Genomic DNA, 23,353 nt, shown 5'->3' with positions numbered 1-23,353 from the left:
TTTTACCTGTGTGATACACACCAGATACGTTTTTAAAAGGTTTTCCAACAGTAAAAAAAAATGCAAATGTTCAATTATTTATACAAAACCTAAGTTTATTGCAATGGAAATTCAAATAACAGTTAAGATACTGAAACTACTCAGGAAATGAGGCGTATTGTAACAATATAACGAGAAAAAGGGGGAAACTGCAAAGCAAGTGTCGGTGTGGAAACTTAAAAAACTATTCAATGAAACAAACTGAACTCTGTTTTTACACACAGAACACAAACATTAACACCATGAAACAAGGAATGCAGATACCTGTTGTTGGCATAGGTAATTGTGTGCAGAGGTAGGCAAGATAAATCCTTTCAGTTGACTGATAAAACTGGTTTAGAGATTCACTTGCATTGAAGGTTGAACATCTATCTGACAAATGCATTGGCAGGTTAGAATAATGACATTTATGACATCTCTGGTTCAAAAAGTCAAATACGGTACTAAGCTATTAAGGAGAGCAGTGCGTGAATGACAAAAACAACACATATTTTCTTTTTTAACAGACTGTACCAAAGACACTATGTACCAAACGTAGGTCTAGCAGCAATATGCAAAATGCTAAGAGAATTTCCCTATCTGATATTTCCCTTATGAAGACACCCTGTCTGTTTCACCTGTTCGAAATATTGAGCTCAAAATCAGCTCTCCAAAACACCCACGGATACATCAAAAATCACATGGGAAAAGACACTGTGTCTAAGAAACATCCGCTGACAATTTATCAACAGCTTATAACACAATAACTAGTGAAAAAAAATGAAGTAAGCAACACAGTCCATTAATTAATTGGCTCTGTTTAGACCAACTTCACATGGATTCGTCAGGAAATACTGCCTTTTCTTTGCTACAGAGCACCAAGTTGTGTCAATGTCCCATTTGATTTAACAAATATAATACGTTAGTTTAACAAATTATTGGCTATTAATTAATGCTCTTTACCAACTAGATCATAAATGCTTAACTCAGGACTACAGCACTATTAAACTTCAATTACAATATGCATTGTTCAATTTAATCAAAAATAAGTTGACAACTACAAGTGAAAGATACACTGAAATATACCATGTGTTGATTTCTTCCTCTGGAAAAACTGTTGTTTTCATAGGACATAAATTGTCCAGACTAAAATGTTACTCTAAAAAGTAGCTAATACACTTGGGAGATAAGAAACACCAAGTATAATCTAATTTCATTATGAATTCATATGCTTGTGGTAACATTTATAGGCAACAACAACAAAAAAAAATAGCAACGTCTTTTTAAAGTGTTTTTCCGTGAGGGAAGGTTCAATGCTGGACAATAGATGACCCCAATGTTTCATTTTGAATCAAAAGCCGTAACGTAATTCATCTATTAGACAAACCTGATAGAAGTGTGTCTTCATATGTACCATTTGGATATAAGGCCAGGAATGAATCTGAAGGTTATTAACAAACACCACTATGTTCATGTATCATACAAAATACTAAAACCATACAAATGGGATTCATCTCATATATGAGTTTGCAGTATGAACAAACCTCTAGATCAGTACCAGGAGTATTTGGCCCCTCAGGAGAGTCTAGGAGTCCCTTGTTATAAAAAAAAATCCCGTCTCAGCTGTCTTTGCCGAGTGTGTTCCATCACGCCGTGTCGTTGTCGTGAATGCCAGTGTTACTTCCGAACAGCGCGGCCAGCTGCTCGTCGTAGCTGACGACGTTCCTCTTCATGATGTCCATGCAGGGGCCCAGCAGACGCTCAAACGCCTGCACGTCCATCACTAGAACACACAAACACACACACACAAACAAGAACACAAGGACAGCCATATCAGCTGCAGCTAACGAAGCAAGGCTATTGGATATCATCTAGACTAGAGAGCATGAGTATTGACAATGATACAATTCCTGGAGTGCAGTGCTCCTCCAGCTGATTGCAGTCTTTATCTACTTACCTAGACACTTGACGTTTCCTACAGCGTACGCTGAAGCAGCCCGGGGCTTGTTGGTGACCAGAGCCAGCTCTCCAAAGTACTGTCCCCTGGTGCACATGGCAATCTCCACCTCCTCTTCCACCCCTTCTCCCTCCTCCTTTTTCAACTGGGGGTGACAGACAGTCAGACAACACAAGACATATAGTGCTTTCAATAGAACAAACTGTGCCATTGACATGCTCGGTAACGGTGCTTTCAGCTCATTTGAACCTGTTGACACTAACTCCAGACATATTAACATGTCCGTGACTACGTGTCAACGGTTTCAATAACGGTAGAGCATCCAGAAGCAAGCCTTACCTTGCTCGTATTCATTGTTATTCGTACTTGACCAGATTCTACTATGTAGAAACAGTTCGCTGTGGCCCCCTGGCAGAACAACAACAGTTAGTCATTTGAGTAGCACATCTTACATTTTACATGGACTTTCTCCAAATACAGGGATAATGAGAGAGATAATTACCTGAGCTATAATCTGTTCTCCATCAGTGTAGGCCTTGGAGGATAGAACATCCACCACACACATCCTCTCAGAGACCTGTCAGGACACGAGAGAACAGTTGTGGTAGCTGCTATAATGCTCTACAGATAGGAGATAAACACGTTTAGATATACACTACCGGTCAAAAGTTGAGTGACTTAGAAATGTCCTTGTTTTTGAAAAGAAAAGCACTTTTTTGTCCATTAAAATAACATCAAATTGATCAGAAATACAGTCTAGACATTGTTAATGTTGTAAATGACTATTGTCTAATGACTACGGATCAATTTGATGTTATTTTAATGGACATTTCTAAGTGACTCCAAACTTTTGAACGGTGTATACCATTATGCATTGTATATACTATAGAATGCAAAGTGTTAGGACTGTGCTACTAATGCATTATCAAGTGTCACTCAGTCAGCATCCCTCTCTGAGATGTTCCAGTTTTGCGTGGAATAATCCCAAATGAGTAGTTCTGACTTGTTCTCCAGGAGCTGATTATTATTCACTCAACTAATGGTCATTTATTTGACAATCCCTTGAAAATGGCACACAGTTGTCAATGGTTTTAGCGGTGCTGGGGGTCTCCTTGCCCCCCATCAGGCAAATCGAACGCTCTGCACCTTACTGCACCTCACCTTACAGGCCCTCAAATCGGAGGGCCTGTTGTCCGGACCTCTGGCAGTCTCTATGGGGGTGCCACAGGGTTCAATTCTCGGGCCGACTCTCTTCTCTGTATACATCAATGATGTTGCTCTTGCTGCTGGTGATTCTCTGATGCACATCTACGCAGACAACACCATTCTGTATAATTCTGGCCCCTCTTTGGACACTGTGTTAACTAACCTCCAGACGAGCTTCAATGCCATACAACTCTCCTTCCGTGGCCTCCAACTGCTCTTAAATACAAGTAAAACTAAATGCATGCTCTTCAACCGATCACTGCCCGCACCTGCCCACCCGTCCAGCATCACTACACTGGACGGTTCTGACTTAGAATATGTGGACAACTACAAATACCTAGGTGTCTGGTTAGACTGTAAACCCTCCTTCCAGACCCACATGAAACATCTCCAATCCAAAATTAAATCTAGAATTGGCTTCGTATATCGCAACAAAGCATCCTTCACTCATGCTGCCAAACATACCCTCGTAAAACTGACCATCCTACCGATCCTCGACTTCGGTGATGTCATCTACAAAATAGCCTCCAACACTCTACTCAACAAACTGGATGCAGTCTATCACAGTGCCATCCGTTTTGTCACCAAAGCCCCATACACTACCCACCATTGCGACCTGTACGCTCTCGTTGGTTGGCCCTCGCTTCATACTCGTCGTCAAACCCACTGGCTACAGGTTATCTATAAGTCTCTGCTAGGTAAAGCCCCGCCTAATCTCAGCTCACTGGTCACCATAGCAGCACCCACTCGTAGCACGCGCTCGTCTTTCCTTCCAGTTCTCTGCTGCCAATGACTGGAATGAACTGCAAAAAATCTCTGAAGCTGGTGTCGTAGCTGAATCAGAATTAGTTAGGTAACATAGATAAATATGTTTTATTTACTTTATACTTGTCATTAGAATGTCTTATTTTGGACTATACTGTTGGCAGTTGCATTTTCCTTTCTTCTCAAGGGAAAAGTCACTTGGGACCCAGAGAGGGGAGAGGTCATGCTTGTCTTTTACATGTCTGGTAATATGCAGAATATCAGAAAGGGAGAAGTCAGAATTGAACAGTGTCTTCCAATGTGAATGTATCTGTTAAACCATGTGATTGGGGAGATGTTGTGGAAAATTGCAAGATTACGTTATCGTGCTTGTAAGATTATTTTATCATCTTTGTATTGCATTAGAATATTGTGTGTGTGTGTTCCACTGAGGATGGGCCTCTATGAGATAGCACTGACAGAGGAGATTTACGATGTCTTTGGCCAATAAAGCCTAAAGAGCATTCCAGATAGTGAGGTAATGTTTTGGTACTATGAAGTACCAGGAACGAGATTAGAATCTCGTTTTAGAGACCAAACTGAACGATAATTTATAGCTAATGCTATCTGGCTATGGGATACTCCTCTCTCAAGTAAAAGTCCCTTTGTGAAGTTCCTAAGATCTGTGGTTCGTCATGTGAGTTGAGAGGGGTGTATCTTGGCTGTAAAATATACTAAGTATTATTTTGTAAGCAATCTCAGAATTCATTTATAGACACTGAATTGATCTTAGTCACAGGGCTATGGTGAAGCTCATATAATTAAAGATGAAGTTTAAATAACTCTGACTGGTGTGTGGTTTGCTCTCTCATCATTTGGTAATACAGGAAATTGCCATGACACTGGAGACTCACATCTCCCTCACTAGCTTTAAGCACCAGCTGTCAGAGCAGCTCACAGATCACTGCACCTGTATATAGCCCATCTGTAAACAGCCCATCTATCTACCTACCTCATCCCCATACTGTATTTATTTATCTTGCTCCTTTGCACCCCAGTATCTCTACTTGCACATTCATATTCTGCACATATTCCAGTGTTTAATTGTAATTACTTCGCCACCATGGCCTATTTATTGCCTTAACTCCCTTATCTTACCTCATTTGCACTCACTGTATATATACTTTTTGTTTTCTTTTGTTATACTGTATTATTGACTATGTTTTTTTTAACTCCGTGTGTAACTCTGTGTTGTTGTATGTGTCAAACTGCTTTGCTTTATCTTGGCCAGGTCGCAATTGAAAATGAGAACTTGCTCTCAACTAGCCTACCTGGTTAAATAAAGGTGAAATACAAAATAAATAAACAGAGAGGTTTATTAATAACAAGAGATCACAGTTGTTACCTGTAGGGATGTGAGCAGGGGCAGTGACTCAATGAAAGCCTCGTACATCTTCCTCTTCTTGTGGTTGTTCTTTACTATGATCCTCCTGAACGTCAGTCGGTCCTGGAGTACATACAACATCACAGGCCTCAGATCGTTTCAACCAAACACCACATTACATGGTTACTCCAGTAATTAAAGTTGCTTCAACACTCATCTGGGGCCAGTTTCACCGTTTTGTCCCGTAATGGTTAAGATTATGATCTCAAGAGATGTAGGCTGATGCCTTCAGACAACCCAGGGAGTGTTGGCATGTTTTGCTTTAGGCATCACTTCTGTAATTCACTCCTCAATCTACCGGGGGGGGGGGCATAGTCCACCATTCAAACCTACAGTACGTAACAGCCTACCTACACATCCTCTCATCCATTTCAGCTACAGGACAATCCACTGGTTCACCCTGAAGCCTTCAACCTACCATGCACCAGAGGGCTCCCACAGAGGTGGCGATGATGGTGGCAGCCCTGGGTGTGTTGTACATCAGGGCAAGCTCGCCAAAACTGCCCTGGTTGTCATAGGAACCCACCACACGCTCCACTCTGTCTGCTTTCATCAGGATGTCAAAGGTCCCTCTGGGAAAGAAGGCAACATCATAATGATAAATTCATTAATTGCATAAGTATTTATTATATGGGAAAATCTTATATCGCACCCAACTCTGGCCAATAGTAGTGCATAATACAGGAAATAGGATGCGATTTCAGACCCATCATCGCCAGTATCAGCAAAGCATCGCAGAGTAGGAGTGTTGACCTAGGATCTGGCCATAGAATAATATTCATTATGATCTAAAAGGCTAAACTGATGCTAGAACAGCCCTTCTACTCTGAGAAACTTTGTGGATATGGTCCCTGGGATCAAAAAGTGCTGTATAGACTGTCTCGTCTGTTTACAATGCCTTGATGAATCTGAAGTCCTACCTTTCAATAACATAGAAGTTGTCCCCATCGTCATCCTGGTCTATAATGTGTTCGCCAGCCTCCACTGACATCTCAAACATTGCATCCAGTACCTGGGACATCTGCTCCTATTAACACAACCACAGCGATATTTCAGTGACACGGCACACAGCAGCATCCATATACAGTTTTTGTTGACTTTTCCTCAATGCATTTGTTTAACCTATAGTCTTTCCACCCCACTTCACTTTACCGGGTCTAGATTTTTGAACAGTAGAATGTCTTTGCAGGCCTCCTGTAGTCTGTGCCTCTGCTCGTCGGTTTTAGGATGGGTGATCTTTTAGAGAGCAGAGCAGAGCCATAATTAGCATGTATTATTATAGCTACTGTATCAGGTTCAAGTACAGAGTGCAGACAGTCATCTAATCTCCTTCCCTCCCTGTTTCACTCAGCATCTGACTTCTTATGCTGAAACGTTCTTTTGTTCTTGATAAATACACAAACGTTCAACCTAAACCATCAACGATGGTTTGCAGTGGACCAGCGGCATCACATCATTAGCTAACTTGAGGTTAAAGGTTAGAGGTCAACCCCATAGTGATGGAGGTTAAGTGATTTTACCCTGGAATCTTTGTCCTCCTCCTCCTCATCAGGGTTGAATGCTTCAGCACACACTGTGGAGAGGAGCAAGAGTCATCACATTACACTTGAGTGCCTCCTTCAGATTTCACTCAGGATACCAAGAGTGATTCCAACCACACCAAGTTGGTCACATAATCTGCAGTGTAATCCATTTCACACAGCATTGTTTAAGCCCGTCATGTCTCTATAGGTGAACAAGCTGAACTCTAGACTGCTCCTGATACTTGAGTATTGTGTGCATTGAAAACCCTCTGGCTAGCAGACAGACACTTGTGTGATCCTGCTACAGTACTATTAACATATGTGATAGTGATGACAGCACCAATTGCTGCTCTGACTGGATAATAGTCCCAGCCACTGAGAGGATATCCTTATGCCCATCAAACACACACTTCAGATGTCATTTCCTGTCATTATGTCGAAAACAGTGGAAAAGTGGGTACTTCTGTGGATGCAACATACAAAGGACATCTAGAATATCAAACCTTCTTACCTGAAGATCTTCTCAAGAATCTGTTGATCACTGGAGCTAATAAAAAAAAGTTACATGAAGATGAGGTGTATTTTACTATGATATAACCATGTAACCATGTTCTGGCTTGACATATAGAGAGAGTATTCTGATCTAAAATCACTGTTGATTGTTTTCAGCTAACGTTAGCTAGCTAACATGGAATGAATCAGCTAGCTAACGCTACTGATGCTCACACAGGTCAGGATAGTCACGGACACTTTCAGAACATTCTTTCCACTCCACTGCCGGCCAAAGTAAACAATGGGGGTTACTAGATAGCCATTTCCCTTTGAGATTAGAGTTCAATGGCCTTTTCTTGGCCTGGCATCTATTACCCAGAAGTAAAATTATCGCGAAAGTTGTCACTTCCCTCTGTCCACGAGGGATTCATGGTAAAATGGTCAGTAGCTAACGTCAGCTGGGCTGACTACTGTAACTATGGCATAGTAGTAGCAAAACGTTAGCGAGCTTGACTTTCTCAGTGGCTGCCACCGCAACGTCGTTAGCTAGTTAGCTATCAAGGTTAGCAGCATCACACAGGCAGTACTGACTTTTCTAGCAGAACGGTGAGGTTAGCTACCTACGAATTCCTCCTCATCATCATCTTCTTCATTTTCCAAATAAATTTGCATTGTCTCCTCGGCAAAATTGACCAATCTTCCACTGCTAACATTATCGCCATGTCGACCGTTAGCCGAATCTCGGGCATTGTCAAAGGCGGATCCTCTCTGATTCTCCTTCAGTTGGATGAAATACTGCAAGGCAAAGTCCAGAAGGTCTCCTGGCTGATTCCTCAACACTTCCACTGTAAAGCTTTGCAACAGCTCCGTCAATCCTTCTGGGATTTCAATACTCATTTCTAATCGGTCTTTGAAGAGTCAGGCAAATAATAAAAATACCGCTGGCTATTTTCTGAATAAAAAAAAAATGATATTCCAGCTCAGGCTTGTAAGGGTTGACAGCTCACTTGAATAATACGTTCCCAAACACAGCCTTTTGCAACAAATGTTGTTGGCGTTATACCCATTCTCAATGTATGTTCATCTGTAGCTAGCTATAGCTTGCTAACTTAGCTACCGCCTTTTGATGAAATCTGAATGAAAATGGCAGTAACAATGCTAGCTAGCTAGCTCGCATCATTTTGCTGCTGGCTTCGGGAAACCCACGCATGTGACCCAGGTATCCATGACAACCAACCATCTAGAGCTTGCGCACGCAGAATCATAGAAATAGAAGAGTGAGCAGATCAGTCACCACTCCATCTCGAGGGAGCATCGTTTTACCAGACAGAACAGAATGTTTAGAAACTCTGTGATTTTACCATTCTCAAAATTCACATCAGATGTACATTATTCCCAATATTTCGTCATGCATATTGACAGTCTAGCATAGTAGTTTCCTTTTTGCACAACAGTGTTTTCTCCTCCACAGTGGAGCAGAGAGGCGATGAAGGATACAGTCTGTTCAGTCGCTGTAACAACATAATATAACCATGTAACCATTTAATCAAATCGGATTTATTAACATAGAAATTCATATGCAAAAACATACTACACAAGGAGATGACTTTTTCAAGAATTGAATACAAAACTTTTGGATGAACAATGAAATAAAATCAAGTATGAGTTCTCGGTCGTCACCCTCCTCCTCTTCTCTCTGACAGGTGTGTGAGGTATTAGCGTGTAGTACAGTGTCCACAGACACTAGACTCCCGAGACACTGTAGAACAGCCAGGATCAGATGATACATACAGGACACTGACTCTACACCTGAACTAGAGCCAGAGCTTGACCAAACTGTCACCTCCTTTACCCCTGACCCAGATCCTGACCCAGACATAGACCCTGACCTAGTGTCAGCCTGGACCATATTAGAACCATCCACTACCAGAACAGCACTGTCTCCAGCGGGTCCGGAGAGTTACCATGGTTACGTATGCAGCTGAGAGTGTGTGCGAGAGCCTCAAGGTAGCGCCGAGGATTGTGGGAGTAGATCTGTCTGGGCACACTCAGTAGGGCCTCTGCTAACATCCCCAAGGCGGCAGGGGTGTCCAAGTGTGACGGAGTGTGCGTGTCTGTGTTTGACGGAGTGAGCGTGTCTGTGTTTGACGGAGTGTGCGTGTCTGACGGAGTGTGCGTGTCTGTGTCTGACGGAGTGTGCGTGTCTGTGTCTGACGGAGTGTGCGTGTCTGTGTCTGACGGAGTGTGCGTGTCTGTGTCTGACGGAGTGTGCGTGTCTGTGTTTGACGGAGTGTGCGTGTCTGTGTTTGACGGAGTGTGCGTGTCTGACGGATTGTGCGTGTCTGTGTTTGACGGAGTGTGCGTGTCTGACGGAGTGTGCGTGTCTGTGTTTGACGGAGTGTGCGTGTCTGTGTCTGACGGAGTGTGCGTGTCTGTGTCTGACGGAGTGTGCGTGTCTGTGTCTGACGGAGTGTGCGTGTCTGTGTCTGACGGAGTGTGCGTGTCTGTGTCTGACGGAGTGTGCGTGTCTGACGGAGTGTGCGTGTCTGACGGAGTGTGCGTGTCTGACGGAGTGTGCGTGTCTGACGGAGTGTGCGTGTCTGTGTCTGACGGAGTGTGCGTGTCTGTGTCTGACGGAGTGTGCGTGTCTGTGTCTGACGGAGTGTGCGTGTCTGTGTCTGACGGAGTGTGCGTGTCTGTGTCTGACGGAGTGTGCGTGTCTGTGTCTGACGGAGTGTGCGTGTCTGTGTCTGACGGAGTGTGCGTGTCTGTGTCTGACGGAGTGTGCGTGTCTGTGTCTGACGGAGTGTGCGTGTCTGTGTCTGACGGAGTGTGCGTGTCTGTGTTTGACGGAGTGTGCGTGTCTGTGTTTGACGGAGTGTGCGTGTCTGTGTTTGACGGAGTGTGCGTGTCTGTGTCTGACGGAGTGTGCGTGTCTGACGGAGTGTGCGTGTCTGTGTTTGACGGAGTGTGCGTGTCTGTGTTTGACGGAGTGTGCGTGTCTGACGGATTGTGCGTGTCTGTGTTTGACGGAGTGTGCGTGTCTGTGTTTGACGGAGTGTGCGTGTCTGTGTTTGACGGAGTGTGCGTGTCTGTGTTTGACGGAGTGTGCGTGTCTGTGTTTGACGGAGTGTGCGTGTCTGTGTCTGACGGAGTGTGCGTGTCTGTGTCTGACGGAGTGTGCGTGTCTGTGTTTGACGGAGTGTGCGTGTCTGTGTCTGACGGAGTGTGCGTGTCTGTGTCTGACGGAGTGTGCGTGTCTGTGTTTGACGGAGTGTGCGTGTCTGTGTCTGACGGAGTGTGCGTGTCTGTGTTTGACGGAGTGTGCGTGTCTGTGTTTGACGGAGTGTGCGTGTCTGTGTTTGACGGAGTGTGCGTGTCTGTGTTTGACGGAGTGTGCGTGTCTGTGTTTGACGGAGTGTGCGTGTCTGTGTTTGACGGAGGGTGTGGTGTAACAGGAAGTCAAAAGTCCTGTCCACGGAAATTACACAACAAGGCTCCATCACGTCTGTGTGTGTGTTTGTGTGTGTGTCTGTGTGTGTGTAAGCGGTTCTTTCTGTAGCTCTAGTCCTGTGTTTGGGCCCCCAGGTAGTAGTATGCAGCATGCGTACAGCACATACACTCTGTTCTGCCTGGCCCTCTGTCTGTCCACACACAACCAGACTGTGGGGTCTGCCCCTGTCCTCTGCCTTAGGAAACCCCACATTGACGAACCTGGGAGAGAGAGAAAACCACATAATTAGCATAGTGTGTATGTGTGTGTTTGTGTGTGTGCGCGCGTGTAACTATCCTGTAACCATACCTGTGAGCTCCCAGCACCAGCGGCCGGCAGAAGGTCACCGTAGCAACATGTTCCTGTCCAATCACGGCCCAGTCTGAGACAGGCTGGGCTCCACTGAGCACAGAGAACAAGGTAAGGTCGTCTTCACACACACACAGCGTACCTCCCCACTGCAGCCAGGAAGGCCTCCGACTGTCTGACTGATGAGAGGAGCAGAGACACTTCTAGATGCTGTAGGGTGACACACACACTGTCTAACCCCCGCCCTGATACTGTTGTGTGCAGAGCAGGGAAGTGTTCATTTACGAAGGCGCCATGGCAACTCCAATGGGAGAGCAGCTCACAGTTCAGTTGGCTGATGATTTCCGCATGAGTAGGGCTGATCCGGGTGTGAAGGAAAGCACTGAGTAGGCGGCACAGAGTGGGTGTATCTGTCTGTCCTGGGGTGTGTGTGTCTGAACGGGAGGAGCCAGGTGGAGCCACTCCAACAGTGATAACATCACTGAGCTCGTCCAATACGAAGGCCAGCAGAGCTTCAGCCAAACGCTTGGCACCTTCCCGGGGTGATTTTCGGGTGTGTTTCTGTATCTCCCGTAGCAATGAGGCGAGCAGCAGGATGAAGGTCTGGGAGCCATCTCCTGTCACCGAGCTGTGTCTCCTCACACACTCCACCACCATCCTACACACACACACACACACACACACACACAGAGATTGAGATTTCACAAAGTATTGTAAGTGTGAACGTGTGTGTGTGTGTGTGTGTGTCAGAGTATGTGGGCGGAGCTGGAGCGTACCCAATTTGACTGGAGCATGGAGCGAGATTCCCAAAAGCTAGAGCATTGTCCTTCTCGCCCGCTCCAATTTTGCTCCAATAACACTCATTTCACGAGCTCTGGGCATTCCTGGCACAGCATGCATTTGTAGTCTACTTGTGTGCTGCTATAGCCCCTTACTTTAGCTACTGTCATGGAGTTCGCTAAATATTTTCGTAAAGAAACTGATAAAACACACAGGTGCAAAATCAAGATGAATTACAAAGATGAGGACCAAGAGCAAGAGAGGGAGTGTGGTGATGTAAAGTCCACAACTAAAGAATCATTGTCTAATCTGAAAAGACACATAACCCTAAAGCATGATGGTGTACTTTACTACGTGCACATGCTAAAAGAAAGGAATGAGGTGAGTAGCTAATTAAGTTCCATTGTAGCAAAGTATTTATACACAAAAAATCTGACCTCATAAAAGTTTCCTTCATTTTTGTTAGATTATCTATACAATAGGCCATGATTGATTTTCATATTCCAACTTTCAAGGCACTTTCCATTTTGATTGGGTTTATTTGCCTAAAAACCTTTAGGCTTACCAATAGAAGAAAAAAATAACTCTCCATCCCTTCCCAGCTTGTCAAGTGTGGCCATAAGTGTAAGGGTTTTCCTGTGGTGAAGTACAGGCGGACCAAAACGCAGCGTGGTTATATTGATTCATGTTTAATAAAAACAGATAAACATGAACACTACAAAACAATAAACGTGGAAAACCAAAAACAGCCCTATCTGGTGCAAACACAGAGACAGGAACAATCACCCACAAACACACAATGAAACCCAGGCTACCTAAGTATGATTCTCAATCAGAGACAACTAATGACACCTGCCTCTGATTGAGAACCATACTAGGCCGAAACATAGAAATACCCAAATCATAGAAAAACAAACAGACTGCCCACCCCAACTCACACCCTGACCATACTAAATAATGACAAAACAAAGGAAATAAAGGTCAGAACGATAAGGGTGTTTAGCATCCCCAGTGGCTCTACAAGCTTGGAGAGGATATTCTCCATTGCTGCCCTGCTCTAGAGGCACCATCACATGAGCCTGAAGCCACAGACCCTGGCCAAACACTGGTGTTTCTAAAAATTAAATTCAAATGAACTCTAGACTGAGCCCAATAAGGCATTTTTCATTTTAGTGTGTATTTAATTCTAAGTGCCACAGCTTATATGCGCAATTTAGACTATTATGATGTAATACAACAAACTGTTGTTAAAATGATGAGTGCTTAATGTCCCTGACTCCCTACCAGCTGTGTGTTGCACTCAAAAATGCTTCACAATATATTTCTTTGTAGGCTATAGCCTTGAAACATTTTTAATATTGCATGAATAATTCATTTACATTCCTTCTTCGGCTCCCTGTCTGGCTGCTGACCTATTTCGTGTTTATATGCTGTTTAATATGACACGTTGTCTATTTGAAATTGAGCGCTTCTTTACATTCACCTTTTCATGCTCATTAAAGTATTTTTCATTCAAACCATATGGTTTGGTTTCTATGCTTCAAAACCAAATAGTAGGTTCAGGTAGTCAAAAAAAACCTGTTGGGTATTAAATTGTGATTTTAATTAATGGAGCGAATTTGGAGCAGCAGTTTTTTTCCTGAGAGCCAGAGCGGGTTTTAGTGGGACTTTTTGTTCCACCCGAAGGGCTGTGAGGATGCGTTTTCCGTGGCGTGTCAACAGCGTTTGTCCCGTGTGAACAGCACCTGTACTCCATCAAGACCAAAGCTCCTCCGGATCACTGCCTCCAGGACACTCCGTACGGAGTCCAGCTGCAGACACTGAAGCTGCAACCGCATCCCCAAGACCTGAGATGGAGAGAGGCTACCGATCCAGGACACAGAGGCACAATTGAATTGGGTTAGCTGGGATTCACTGGCTTCAATGTCAATAATTGGATTGCTCTGGGTTTGCGCATAAACGCTTCGCGGGCGACGTGGGGTGGTGCTGCACACATTTCATATGCATTTAAGTAGCTAGCTAGCCTACTTCGATATTGCGCGCCTAATCCTCAACCTCTTTCATCTTGATGAGTGAAATGTCATTTTATGGTAAAACTATACTGACTGCTTCCACGATGAAATTCTGATATCTGGTTTATGTGAACTCACCCGGGTGTGGAAAAGCTTCCTTTGGTTTCCTAGAGACCTCTTCCTCTGACGAGTTTGGTGAGTCACTCAGTTTAACATCTGCATGTCGACCTCTAGCGATGGGACATAATATATAACTATATTTCTCTATGATTAGGTTTATTATGGTATTGCCACCATCAGTCATGCAAGTCGGATGTTATATTAACAGATGATACAATCAGATGCAGTGCATTAGCAGAGGAACAGGAGTCAATATTTATGTATAACTCATAAACATATGGTAAGATCCGGCTTTGATCTTGAAAGTGCAACAATAAGACTGTTACTGTATACAGTCAATGGGCAATGCATCAGAACAACTGGTTACATCATTGAGGAAGGGTTGACAAACTTTTAAATCCAGACTTTGGTCTCTGACTATATCTCCCTCTCTCCTTATTTGGGAGTCCAATCAACATAGTAATCTTACCTAAAGTGGCTTACAATTATCACATATGTGGCCCGTGTGGGATTTGAACCCATCCCTCTGGTGTTGCCAGCCCACTAAGCCATTGACACCATAAGGGGAGCACCCTAGGCTGAGCGTTTATCCACCCCCTGCTTGATGCCCAGCACCAGGTGTAGGAACCAGTTGAACTGCACGGTCCAGCCCTTGTCCCTGCAGATCTCTATTTGGTCCAGCAGGTGGCGCTGTGCCTCCTCCTCCGGCCGGCCCACAGTCAGCGCTTCGCGGATGTACTCGATGTCTTCTTTGCTGGTGAGCTGAGGCATGCCCGTCATCAGCATCATGGAGAACAGGATGACGAGGAGGTTGGTGTGATGCCTCAGAGCCAGGTAGGCCCGCACACACACATCCTGGAAGATCAATACTATAGTTAAGAGTGTGTGTGTGTGTGTGTGGGTGTGTGTGTGTGGGTGTTTGCATGTGAGTGAGTTTGTGTATATGTATTTTTACTGGTTGGACAACACGTTCATTTGAGTACCTGGAACTTCTGGAAATGTGGGCTGCTCTTCTTCCCTGATGTGCCCATGACATAGAGGAAGTCAGGGGTGAGGACGAAGGGAACCCTCTCCTTACTGATACCCAGGAAACTCTTATAGTTCCCCAGTATGTGGCCAAAGTCTATGTGGAACAGGTTACCTGAGGGCAGACATATCAAAGGGGGAAAATAATGTTATAGATAAACCACCCAATACATCAGAAACAAATGACTACATTCAGATGAACAGAAAATAACTTTCTATGGGTTCATCCACATATATAGAATATTGTGGAATGTATTCCTAATGTTTTGGCAACCACTTAACGCCAAGTACTGTATCGTGTTTGTGCTATAGGGAGATGAGGAAGAGCTCTGGTACCAGATTCAGTGATCATGATGTTGTCGTTGTGTCTGTCTCCTACCCCCAGGACGTAGGTGGCCACACAGTACCCTCCACAGGAGAACACAAACCTCTCCACCGCCTGCTGGAACTACAGGGAGGAGAGGGAGAGAGAGACAGAGAGAGACACACAGAGAGAGAAAGACAGCGAAAGAGAGGGAGAGACAATGATGGCGAGTGAGGGGGAGAGACAGCGAGAGGGGAAGTGATGGAGACACAGAGTGGAGGAAATGAAGAGCGTTCGTGAGCTGCCATTTCACACAGACAATATTGGAGCGAACACAGTGACTGAAACCGTGTTTCATCTTTCTCTATTTATCTGCTAGCGCTGTGGTAGCTTCTGTGCTATACCTTCACCCTAAAGCTATGGTGACTCTGCTGCATGGGGATATTTCTAACAGGCCAATTCAAAAACAGACATAGCAGAGCTGAAAATGTGGAGTTGCTTCAGCCTACACAGCCTGAGTATACGTGAATAGTGCTGCAGACAAAGCCCTGGGTAACAGGAAATGTAGCAGGGGTGTTTCCTTCCTCCTTAGCGGTGCAGTTATATCCTCTACAGCTGAGACGCTGCAGCACCGTGGGAGTAACTATAGCCAGCTACCTTTTCCTCGCTCACACACTTGTCCCGCAGCCATTGGTTGAGGATCTCGTCCTTGAACGCTCCCGTGCTTCCCACAACGCTCTGCTGGATGTTGGCAATAGTGGTGGCATCTTTCACTATCTCAATCATCCCTAGAGAGAGAGAGAGAGAGAGAGAGAGAGAGAATAAAATAAGAGAATAGAGAACAATGCTTATTTAATAAGAAATGGCATATATATCTATAATTATTTATACACTATATATTCTATGTTATAATATATTATTATTAACGCATCATGACGGTGTAAAGTCAGTTGACATACCTATTTTATTCCCAGTAGAGATACAACCGTAGGGCAATAAGGACAAGTCCAAAGACTCTTCCTCCCATATGGACTCCATGATCAGCAGAATCTAAAAGGAGGAGCAATTCGTTGTCATGGAACATTTGGTGGACAGTTTTGCCTAACCCATTGAGAAAGCAAGCCCACATACCTGTAGAATGAGCATGTCCTGCCTGAGGTCATCCCCGTCCTTAAAGATGACCCCGATGGTGTCACTGGACAGCGTGGTGGGGTCAGCCCTCTTAAATTGCAGCCACAGCGGTCTCTTCTTAGAGGCCATCACCTTACACTGCTCTATCTGAAGAGAGGGACCCATGTTTAGAGTCAAACGCAGGAGAGAAGGGAGGAGTAAGAATACAATTAGTGGAGGATACAGGAAATGATGGTGAGGAAAGGGATGGGGACAAGCGAGAAGAGACATGGAGGAAAATAACGTAAGAGGGGGGTAGAATAGAGATGGATAGGTATTATTCCACTCACCACCAGAGCACCAGCCCGTAGACCCGGGTCATAGGGCACTCTGAAGCTCTCTGGCAGCCCAGACGTCTGCAGGTTCTCCAGCTTCTGACGCAGCTGGAACACAACTGAACATACCACCAGGATTCATATACGTATTCCTTTCTATATGATTTTATCTTGATCTCTTATACGAGGTACGTTGACCTCAGGCGACAGGCTCACCTTGTGCAGAAACATCATATTTCTCAGCAGACATGGCCTTGATCTCCCTGGTGACTTTCTGCAGGGCTTCTGTCATCTCCACCTGTTGATGATAACGAATTGGATTATTCTTTATTCAGATCCTCGTTATCTGACACTTTAGCGACCTAGTCTTTTTAAATCTGTCATTTCAATCCTCCAATTCTTTTGCGTACAGTATATATTTTATTGTGAGGTGTATTGAGATGTTTTCATAAAGTTGTACCTGAAGAAAGATGTGGGGAAGATCCACCTGACGTGCCGGCCTCAGCCCTCGGAGGAGGCCACACAGTACCAGAGGTACCTCAACTACCTGATTGGCTACGACGTCAAAGCCCTACAGTCACATTGTACGGAGGAGGAACTCCCCTCACCCACTCCTACTGTGTCCGATCACACATCACACCGTACTCTTGTTTACGGCTGGGGTTAAGGCTATTCACCCACCTGGCGTCTGAAATCCTGCAGCATGTCCTCTCCACAGCCTCGGAGGTAGGCTTCCAGCAGCACAGCGTACCTCTGCTGGTAGTGCATGGACTGGGCGATCTCACTCCTCAGGAACCAGAAAAGGAAATGACCTATCCTCTTACTCCTGAGAGCTCTCTTCAACAGGAACCTGGCCAGGGCACTGTCATGGTACGGCTCAAACTTCACAGCCTGAAAAACACAGAGGAGCACACATATGCATTTTTTCTCTCAAAGTAAACACATAATAAATGCAAGCAAAATGTTTCAGTAAACTGTAATGCGACATTATAAAGTATCTTCCCGTTTGGGGATTTTTTCATACTCATACTGTTTTGCATGTTTAACTAAGGCCTCATTGTTGACAGTAGAGACGGCTTATTTGACTCTACACTGACGAATGACACATGTAAAACTACCCACAGGTGCTCCCTTCTGGGAAAACACCAGGTAAAAAGGAAGCCTTGTCTATAAAGGTTGTTCTTGTATTTTTTTTCTAGTCAATGTATGAAACAGCTATTTTGTTTTTATGTGTGCTTCAGAGACAGGTAGACCAACCACCTATGACTAGGGCTACTTAGTCTTTCTCGTCATGAATCTTGTTCTGGTGGCAGCTCTGCAGAGAGGTCACTAGCTAGCACAGTCACAAAGTCATAAAATCAGATTTTAAACCTAACCTAACCTTAACCAAACTGCTAACCATAATGAGTTAACCTAACCTTAAATTAAGAACAAAAAAAGCAAATGTTTGTTTTTATGAATTTTTACAATATAGGCAATTTTGACTTTAGGTGAAATCGCTCTGGTGAAATCGCTCTGTTCTGCCTCCAGGACAAGAGTCATGACAATAAATGTCAACTTGCATGACTAGGGCTGTGTAACGAAACTCGGTTCCTCTATGGCACAGACCGAATCTTGACAGAACCAAGACGGAAACACATCAGACATTTCTCAGCCAAATGTTGGTTCCATCAAGTCCGACTAACTCACCTGGACCAGCTGCAGCAGGTACCTCAGGACGTCGTCATCCCCCAGGGTCTCTAGCTTGCGTACGGCCATGGAGCGGACGTGAGCGTCAGAGTAGTGGCAGTCTAACAGCTGCATGGCCAGGCCCACATCCAGCACACTACGGTCCCACACAGAGCTCCTCTCCAACAGCCTATGGGTGGCCAGGACAGCCTCCTGTCTACCCCACCGCACAGAGCCCAGCAGCTTGGGGTATGCCCTGGGAGGAGACGGTAGGGAGTTTTACAAAATTAAAAAAATATAATAATAATAATTACACTGAATCATATTCAGGAAGGTCTCTGTGATACTCTTCTAGAAAAACATATTTCAAATAAGAACAAGAAAGATGGAATTGGGATGAAACAAGTGCTTCTGTATTATAAACTCAGATGACTTATTCAGTAATATAGTATTAGATGACCATGCCAGTCAGTCTTACCTGGGGTGACGCATACACTCCTCTCTGAAGTGCCACAGCAGCTCTTTGTCTTCTTGGCTGAGAGGGTGCAGTGGATCGGTCTCAACAATTGCCTCAAACTGCTTCCTCAGGTGGTTAGGCATCTCCCTTTGCCCCCTCTCCCCTCCCTCGGCCTCCCGACCCTCCCCCCCAGCCTCCTTGCCCTCCCTGCTCTTGGGCAGGGCCACTGGGTAGCAGTACTTGTCCAGCAGGATGGCTACGGCCATGGAGGAGGCCTTGTCTGGGTTGGTGGCTGAGGTCAGCTTGTCTGCATTGACGCTGCTGTTGTCCTCGGTCTTCTCAGGCATCTTCCACATGTGGAGGATGAACTCTCCCTGGCGCAGCAGCGAGCGGTGGTCCACCAGCAGCAGGTTGACGTAGTACAGCAGACGACTCTTAGTCTTATTACAATCATGGCTGCCGCTGCCACCTCCAACCGGGGATCCTCCGTTGTCCTGGTAGGAGGTGCCTTTAGAGGTCTGGGTCTGGGCCTTCCCACAGGACACCTGGGGAGAGGAGAAAAGAGAATAGAGTTAAATTGCAATTCATTTAATTCAGTTGTGATTCATACTATATTCTCCAAATAATAGACTGGTATTCTACAAAAAAAATCCCAGAAATAATATCATGATCACAACAAAGATGTTGGCTAAAGCAAATATAGATACAGCTGCCAGACTAAACCAAAAAACATTATACGGTTTCCTAGTTTACCTGTAGGCTGAGGCGAGCCCCCTTGGGCAGGTCTCTGATGCGTATATTAAACTCCAGCCAGGTGTTCCACAGCACCTCCTCAGTGAAAGCCTTGGAGGAGGTCCTCTCCTGAGCCAAGAGCTGCTGGCCATGGAAGATACTGGCCTCCACATACACAATCAGCTCAGGGTTCCTCGGCAGGGCCGGGATGTCTATGCCCAGGACTTTAACCCTGAACTTCCTGTGACAGTCCCACAGAGAGATTGTGAAGACCCGCTCGTGGTCTTTCTCGTCGATCGTCAGCTGCTCATGGGTGCCTGTTGGAACAGAGGAATATGAATCATCTTAATCATCAAATAAATATTCCCCAAAGGAAAATCATGTGCTATAATATTGGTTGTTGTGGCACAACTCTATGGCCTAGGGGAGTTTGTTAACTTTATGAAAAGCGCATATTGTAAAATGTAATCTATTGGTGAAATATTCTGATATGATTACTTTGGGAATATTGATGCTAGCTTACCTGCCACTCCAGTACAGTCATCCACCTGTGCCCAGTCCTCTTTCTGGACCAGGTCTTGACCTGGATTAGGAGCCGACTCCAGGACCAGATGGATCTCCTCCCCGTTCTTCAGACACTGTCGGACCCAGTGGAAGTCCCTGACCGGGTGGTTCCCATAGATATACTCTTCCCTGCCACACACCCTCAGGACGTAGTCTGCCTCACACACATCCTCAGGAACTCCCAGCAGAGCCCTCTTATTGGAGATCTTCGTAAAGAAGGTCTGGAGCACCTGGACGGGCGTGTCGTCGATGGACACCTTGATGGTCTGGCTGGCCTTGTTCCTGTGAATGACCAGCAGGAGGTGGCTGTTGGTCACCTAGAATAAAATATTATTCAATCTTTATTGATCCATGATACAGAGGCAACGGAAATTGGCTATTTTTTGCTGTCCCAGTACCCAGCTACATCACCCAATACAGAACAGGCTGGGAGCAGGCAAGCAGCACAGGGTCGCCCACAGAGCTGCACCCCTGGAGCAGCCAGGTTAAGGGTTACATACCTTGGTGAGCAGGTACTCTGGGAGGTGCTTGGATGTGATCCAAGGGTCCATTGAGTAGAGTTTGGGGTCCCGGTCGGCCAGCTCTATCTTGCGGGGTGTGAGGAGCTTCCTCCTGGTGAACTCCAGCTCGTCATCGTGCACGTTGCTGACGTCGGTGACGTCGTAGCCAATCAGGTAGTTGAGATACCTCTGGTACTGTGTGGACTCCTCCGAGGGCTGAGGCCGGCACGTCAGGTGGATCTTCCCCACATCTTTCTTTAGAGCTTTAGATTCAAATACAACTTTATGAAAACATCTCAATACACCTCACGATAAAATATATACAAAAAATGCAAGGGTATAAAAGAAAGATTTAAGATTAAAATCTTCTACCTTTCCAGTAGCGGATGCAGTCCAGGGTCTGAAACACCTGGTGCTTATCGTAGATCTCACACCAGTTGCCCTTCTTCTGGTAGAGCAGGATGCAGTGGTCAGGGGAGTACTTCTGATAGAACTCGGGGCACAGGTTGGTGGCTACTACCCTCAGCCACACCTGGGCTTTCACCTGCTCCACCGTCCAGTTCCCAGCCACCTCCAGGAGCAAGGTGTCGGGGCTGCGGCTACTCTTAGTGGTGGTGGGGAGGACGAACTCGATGGCTATCTGATCCATGGCCACGGAGAAGGTGGAGGTGAAGGCTTTCATCTTTCTTCTCCTCCTCCGGTTCTCTTCTCTAAGGACTACAGGTTGAGGTTCTTCTTCGTCGCTCACCTGCTGTTCCATAACACGAGTTATCTATTATCAATGAAGAATATAATAGATTTGTTTAGATTAGAATAGATGGATTTGTAAGGGATGTTAAATGTAGCATGTATATTTATCTCATGTTGGTAAACTTAGCCAAAATAAGATGCTCTATCATGATATGTTATGCTTATACTAATTCTATTTTATTTTATGATGTTGCATATCAAGCTTGTTCAACTTCTTCTTTCAGATCAACTTCTCTGCATAGGAAGTTGCAAAGCAGGAAGCAAGGAGAAGCACTGTCAGCAGTAACAATGTATCAACCCCGTCATTGGTATAACTCATCAAAATATGATAATGTTGCAGTATAATTGAGCAACCAGAATTTCGCAAAATGGTCAATTCCACCTTAGTCATTTCAGAACATATTTCAAAAAATGATTCAATGACAACTTGAAAATAAATTGACAAGTCTCCTACACCTGCCCACAAAAACAAACCTACAGTTTATAATAAAATCATACATTATATAAAAATACAAAAAATAATTGATGAAACTTCAATGTTACAGATAGTTTCCATGAGAAAATCCAGAGCCGTTAGTTTTCAAAAACAGAAAATAACGGTATTACCGATTACATGGGGAAAGTCAATGAAAAAAACTTACCGCTCGGTAGGCCTAAACACACTCACGCCAGCAGAAATATGACACGGTGGGTCACTAGGCATTTGTAAATATTTGTAGAATGGTCCCAGTTTCTCCTTAGTTCATATTAAGTCCGTGGTACTAAAACTTTCTGTCTGCTATTCCATTCACCCCTCCCCGTGATGTGTGAAGCCGAGTCCCATGCAAGTCTACATGTTGCGCTCTTATTGGTCGCTCAGAGGCGCCATGACTGTAGTTTTGAGGGAACTGGACTACAGAAACCCACAGCCTAGTAATGCCATTATGATTAAGCAATTTACTTGAAAATTATCATTACTATTACTATTACTGATTTTTGAAGCCGTTATGTTATTGTATCCATGCCAAGATTGATGGGTTTATATTCAATGTCCATTGTCATATTCACTAAAAACGTTTTCTCCTGAAAGAAAAGAAGAAAGAAAGAAAAATGTGTCATTCTCTGGCATGGTATTATTTCCTACTATTATATAAATATAGCAAAGATTCTAAGCTATGCAGTTTTTGCATGATGAATGTTCTTATTGAATCCCATCAGTATATATATATATATACGTTCAAAAGTTTGGGTCACATAGAAATGTCCTTGTTTTTGAAAGAAAAGCAATTTTTTTGTCCATTAAAATAGCATCAAATTGATCAGAAATATAGTGTAGACATGGTTCATGTTGTAAATCACTATTGTAGCTGGAAACGGATGATTTGTTATGAAATATCTACATAGGCGTACATAGGCCGATTATCAGCAACCATCACTCCTGTGGTCCATTGGCACGTTGTGTTAGCTAATCCAAGTTTATAATTTTAAATGGCTAATTTATTATTAGAAACCCTTTTGCAATTATGTTAGCACAGCTGAAAACTGTTGTTCTGATTAAAGAAGAAATAAAACTGGCCTTCTTTAGACTAGTTGAGTATCTGGAGCATTAGCATTTGTGGGTTCGATTACAGGCTCAAAATGGCCAGAAACAAAGAACTTTCTTCTGAAACTTGTCAGTCTATTCCATGCGAGAAATTTCCAAGAAACTGAAGATCTCGTACAATGCTGTGTACTACTCCCTTGAAAGAACAGAGCAAACTGGCACTAACCAGAATAGAAAGAGGAGTGGGAGGCTCCGGTGCACAACTGAGCAAGAGGACTCCGTGCATT

At 44.5% G+C, this 23,353-nt stretch overlaps 3 protein-coding genes across 5 annotated transcripts; all 3 read right to left on the bottom strand.

The window, feature by feature from the left end:
* Positions 1 to 74: 74 nt before the first annotated feature.
* On the bottom strand, positions 75 to 8,606 carry LOC115133161 (cAMP-dependent protein kinase type II-beta regulatory subunit-like). The gene is made up of 11 exons (XM_029666104.2): positions 8,005 to 8,606; positions 7,404 to 7,439; positions 6,890 to 6,942; positions 6,522 to 6,605; positions 6,290 to 6,396; positions 5,788 to 5,941; positions 5,331 to 5,432; positions 2,478 to 2,552; positions 2,315 to 2,383; positions 1,976 to 2,120; positions 75 to 1,801 (listed from the first exon to the last, which is right to left on the bottom strand). Exons 1-11 carry the CDS (start codon positions 8,279 to 8,281, stop codon positions 1,665 to 1,667), a joined length of 1,239 nt encoding a protein of 412 aa, XP_029521964.1. The 5' UTR covers positions 8,282 to 8,606; the 3' UTR covers positions 75 to 1,664.
* A 2,059-nt stretch (positions 8,607 to 10,665) lies between these two features.
* Positions 10,666 to 12,542, bottom strand: LOC135572914 (Bardet-Biedl syndrome 10 protein-like; the record flags this gene model as incomplete). The annotated part of the gene is given in 3 exon segments (XM_065021714.1): positions 10,666 to 11,098; positions 11,187 to 11,321; positions 11,323 to 12,542. Coding segments are annotated over 3 exon segments (1,089 nt in total), but the record flags the coding sequence as incomplete, so codon positions are not given.
* A 1,695-nt stretch (positions 12,543 to 14,237) lies between these two features.
* LOC115133160 (phosphatidylinositol 4,5-bisphosphate 3-kinase catalytic subunit gamma isoform-like) lies at positions 14,238 to 22,363 on the bottom strand. Of its 3 annotated transcripts, none has more exons than XM_029666101.2 (16): positions 22,186 to 22,363; positions 21,167 to 21,566; positions 20,795 to 21,057; positions 20,254 to 20,611; positions 19,752 to 20,047; positions 19,020 to 19,543; positions 18,563 to 18,797; positions 17,555 to 17,764; positions 17,090 to 17,171; positions 16,889 to 16,992; positions 16,560 to 16,706; positions 16,388 to 16,478; positions 16,086 to 16,216; positions 15,461 to 15,572; positions 15,082 to 15,239; positions 14,238 to 14,953 (listed from the first exon to the last, which is right to left on the bottom strand). In XM_029666101.2, exons 2-16 carry the CDS (start codon positions 21,552 to 21,554, stop codon positions 14,672 to 14,674), a joined length of 3,381 nt encoding a protein of 1,126 aa, XP_029521961.1. In that variant the 5' UTR covers positions 21,555 to 21,566; positions 22,186 to 22,363; the 3' UTR covers positions 14,238 to 14,671. The 3 variants fall into 3 exon arrangements, with proteins under 3 accessions (XP_029521961.1, XP_029521962.1, XP_029521963.1); XM_029666102.2 differs by having other exon boundaries at positions 21,167 to 21,545; positions 22,186 to 22,362; XM_029666103.2 differs by having other exon boundaries at positions 21,167 to 21,542; positions 22,186 to 22,362.
* Between the last annotated feature and the right edge of the window lie 990 nt (positions 22,364 to 23,353).

This window comes from Oncorhynchus nerka, linkage group LG8, assembly GCF_034236695.1.
Source record: "Oncorhynchus nerka isolate Pitt River linkage group LG8, Oner_Uvic_2.0, whole genome shotgun sequence".
Classification (NCBI taxonomy): Eukaryota; Metazoa; Chordata; class Actinopteri; order Salmoniformes; family Salmonidae; genus Oncorhynchus; species Oncorhynchus nerka.
The sequence above is the reverse complement of the archived record's forward strand: the minus strand, read 5'-3'. Positions and strand labels throughout refer to the sequence as shown.

Excerpts from the sequence above, each read along its gene's own strand:
- LOC115133160 (XM_029666101.2), bottom strand. The coding sequence starts at position 21,554 with ATGGAACAGCAGGTGAGCGACGAAGAAGAACCTCAACCTGTAGTCCTT. Across the intron at positions 18,798-19,019 it reads GAGTGTATGCGTCACCCCAG|GGCATACCCCAAGCTGCTGG; the intron begins GTAAGACTGACT and ends GTCTCCTCCCAG. Across the intron at positions 16,707-16,888 it reads TACGGGCTGGTGCTCTGGTG|ATAGAGCAGTGTAAGGTGAT; the intron begins GTGAGTGGAATA and ends CCCTCTCTTCAG.
- LOC115133161 (XM_029666104.2), bottom strand. The coding sequence starts at position 8,281 with ATGAGTATTGAAATCCCAGAAGGATTGACGGAGCTGTTGCAAAGCTTT. Across the intron at positions 7,440-8,004 it reads TGATGAGGAGGAATTCGTAG|CTCCAGTGATCAACAGATTC; the intron begins GTAGCTAACCTC and ends TTTTTTTATTAG. Across the intron at positions 1,802-1,975 it reads AGGAAACGTCAAGTGTCTAG|TGATGGACGTGCAGGCGTTT; the intron begins GTAAGTAGATAA and ends TGTGTGTTCTAG.